A 3,207-nucleotide genomic window follows, 5' to 3' on the forward strand; every position below is an offset into this window, starting at 1 on the left:
ATGGCTAAGCTGTATATTTGTCCAATGGATAGGACAGATAAATTGGTAAATATTCTCATAGACAAGGATATATTAGACATTTGTAATGAACTGGAAGATGGGGATGCCTTAGATATTTATGTAACTCATGTTGTCCCTTTAAATGTTGTTGACATAAATGAGGCTAGTAAATGGGTTGGTGGGAGTAATAGTGGAGCTTTTAAGAACACAGTAATCTTAGAAGAAGAAGATAGTGAACCTGCCCCCTGCTCTTGCTCCTGCTCATGCACTTGCTCCTCCTCCTTCACCTTCAAGAGAACAAGAGAGTGACGTAGATAGTGAATCAGATGATTACGATGAGGGTGAGGATGACAATGAGAATGATTCAGACTTTGATAATCATGATAGTGATGAGAGTGATGGAGTAGACTTACATGTTCCTGATGATAATGATTATGGATCTGATGTTCATGAAGAATTTGTAGAGTGTAGGGATGAACTGAGGAAATATAGGAGGAAAAAGAGTGAAAGGCCAAAAGATAAGGGTGATAATAACCTAGGTGAAACAGGAGTTGATATTGGTTTTGATGAATTGTGAACTGGTAGCAAGCAAAATAGGTACATAGGCTTAGTAGGGACAAATGAGCCTTATTTTGGGTCTTCTGATGCTGAAAGCTTTCCTTCAGATGCTGAAGATGAATTTGATGAAGAACATAATGAGACAATGGCTGCCAAGAGGAGGAAAAAAGCCCTGATATTTGATCAAACTGTCAAGAAAATAACCTGGGAGTTGGGGCTGATTTTTTAGAGTGTTGATGATTTTAGGTTGGTTGTTACTAAGTATGCAATTCAGAAAGGAGTTCAACTTGAAAAGTATATTAATGAACCTGGTAGGGTGAGGGTAAAATGCATGCACCCAAAATGTCCATGGCTGTTGGCTGCAAGCAAAGATGGCATATCCAATAATTTTAAGGTAAAAAAGTATTGACCTGTTCACAAGTGTTACAGAACAAATAAAAACAAGTTTTGCAACTCTAGATACCTTGCAAAGCATTACAGGGATAAGATTATGTCTCAACCAAATATGAAAGTTTGGGAGCTGAAGAAACTCATTAAGGATGAACTGGACATGTATGTTGGTAGGTCTACTTTTCATAGAGCTAGAGCAAAAATTCTGAAGGAGATAATATGTGATGTGCATGTTGAGTTCAAAAGACTCTACGATTATAGAGATATTATGTTACAGACAAATCCAGGTATAACTTGTGTTGTGGAGGTAGATGATCAAGGTGAAGGCAATCTTGTCTTCAATTCATTTTATGTGTGCTTCTATGCTATAAAAAGGGATGGTCTGAAGGTTGTAGAAGGATAATTGGCCTTGATGGATGCTTTTTGAAAGGCATTTGTAAGGGTCAACTGCTTGTAGCAGTATCAAAGGGTGGCAACAATCAGATGTTCCCTATTGCTTGGGCCATTGTAGAGTGTGAGAATAGTTTCACTTAGATATGGCCTCTGAAATGTGTGACTCGTGACTTAGAGCTTCAAGACGGAAGGGATCTCACTATCATGTCTGATATGCAAAAGGCGATTTCATTGCTGTCAATATTTAATTTTTTTTATTTCTATTTTTGTTGGCCACTAATATATTCTTCTTATGTTAGATGGATTGCTTAAAGTTGTATCAGAAGTGTTGCCTGAAAGTGAACATAGGTGGTGTGCCAGACATATATTAGCAAACTGGTCCAAAGATTGGAGAGGATTAGAGAGGAGAAACAACTTCTGGAGGTGTGCTAGAGCATCATGTGTGGCAGAATTGAATTTCCACCTGGACAACATGAATATGCTTAGGAATGGGATATGTGAGAGCCTCTTGAGGTATAACAAGGAAACCTGGTGCAAAGCATACTTCAACTATGACAGGAAATGTGAAATAATTGACAGTAATATACGTGAGACCTTTAATGCTTGGATACTTGCTGCTAGACACAAGACAGTCATCACAATGTTGGAGGAAATCAGAGTGAAGATAATGGAGAGAATAGGAAAGTTGAGGGAGTTTGCAGATACATGGATATGTGATATATCACCCAATTACTATGAAAGTGTACCAGGATAACATGGCCCAGTCTATGAGGTGTACAATCAAATGAAATGGTGAATATGGCTATGAGGTTGAGGATAACTTATTAAGATTGGTATTGAAGCACTGTGTGAATATGCAAGTCCAGACTTGTACCTGCAGGTCATGGATGCTGAAGGGTATCCCTTGTGTTCATGCAATTGCTTCTATGCACTTCAAGAACATTGAGCCAATTAACTACATATCCCACTGGTACCACAAATCCACTTATCTGAAGGCATATTCAACATTTATCCAGACTGTGCCAAACATGCAGATGTGGCCAACATCTACCAATCCACCAATTGAACCCCCGCCAATTAAAAAGATGCCTGGCAGACCAAAGAAGAAAAGAAGAGAAGAAACTGAGCATCCTAAGTCTGGAAAGCTTTCAAGAAGGGGTATGGAGATGACATGTTCAAACTGTGGTGGCTATGGACACAACAAAATGAGTTGCCCCAAGAAACCAAGGCCTGCAGATTCTACTCCTGCAAATGCTTCTTATAGAGGAAGAAGTGGAGGAAGGAGAAGAGGAACTGGTAGAGGTAGAGGAAGAAATACACTTCAGCTTTAACTATTTCTGCCCCTGCTACTGCTGGCAGAGGAAGAGGAACTGGTAGAGATAGAGGAAGTAATACACCTTCAACTTCAACTACTTCTGCCCCTGAAAGAGGAAGAGGAACTGGTAAAAGTAGTGGAAGAGGAACTAGAAGTTCTGGGTTTGGACTGTTTCAATCAAGCAGTGGGTTCACAAGTTTTTCTGTAAGTTCTTCAAACTTAAGTTTATGTCTTGTTTGATTTAACTACTTTACTAAACACTTTGTTGTTTTGGCAGTCTGGTGGAGGTAAACCAAGAGTGGTTTCTCATGGTGGTAAAAAGAGTTCCTCAACAGATATTCATGAATGTGCCTACAAGCCAACAAGTGGAGTAAAATGGAATGGTAGAGTAGTCATTACTAGAAGACAACTTGAAAGAACTGTTGCATCCCATTCCAGAACTGCTGCATCTCATTCTAATCTAAGTCAAGCAAGCTCATCATCCCAGCCATCCAAGAATAACTATATGTAGTTATGTGTTGAATGTTATTATTGTGACTGTTAAGTTATTT

The 3,207-nt window shown here is 39.0% G+C and overlaps 1 protein-coding gene across 1 annotated transcript; it reads left to right on the forward strand.

The window, feature by feature from the left end:
• Positions 1-2,095, forward strand: LOC138909280 (uncharacterized). Its single transcript, XM_070200465.1, has 7 exons — positions 1-174; positions 221-560; positions 666-748; positions 833-960; positions 1,018-1,255; positions 1,324-1,462; positions 1,641-2,095. The coding sequence occupies exons 1-7, from the start codon at positions 1-3 to the stop codon at positions 2,093-2,095; spliced, it is 1,557 nt and encodes a 518-aa protein (XP_070056566.1).
• The last annotated feature ends 1,112 nt before the right edge of the window (positions 2,096-3,207 follow it).

Source organism: Nicotiana tomentosiformis, chromosome 4 (genome assembly GCF_000390325.3).
Source record: "Nicotiana tomentosiformis chromosome 4, ASM39032v3, whole genome shotgun sequence".
Lineage (NCBI taxonomy): Eukaryota > Viridiplantae > Streptophyta > Magnoliopsida > Solanales > Solanaceae > Nicotiana > Nicotiana tomentosiformis.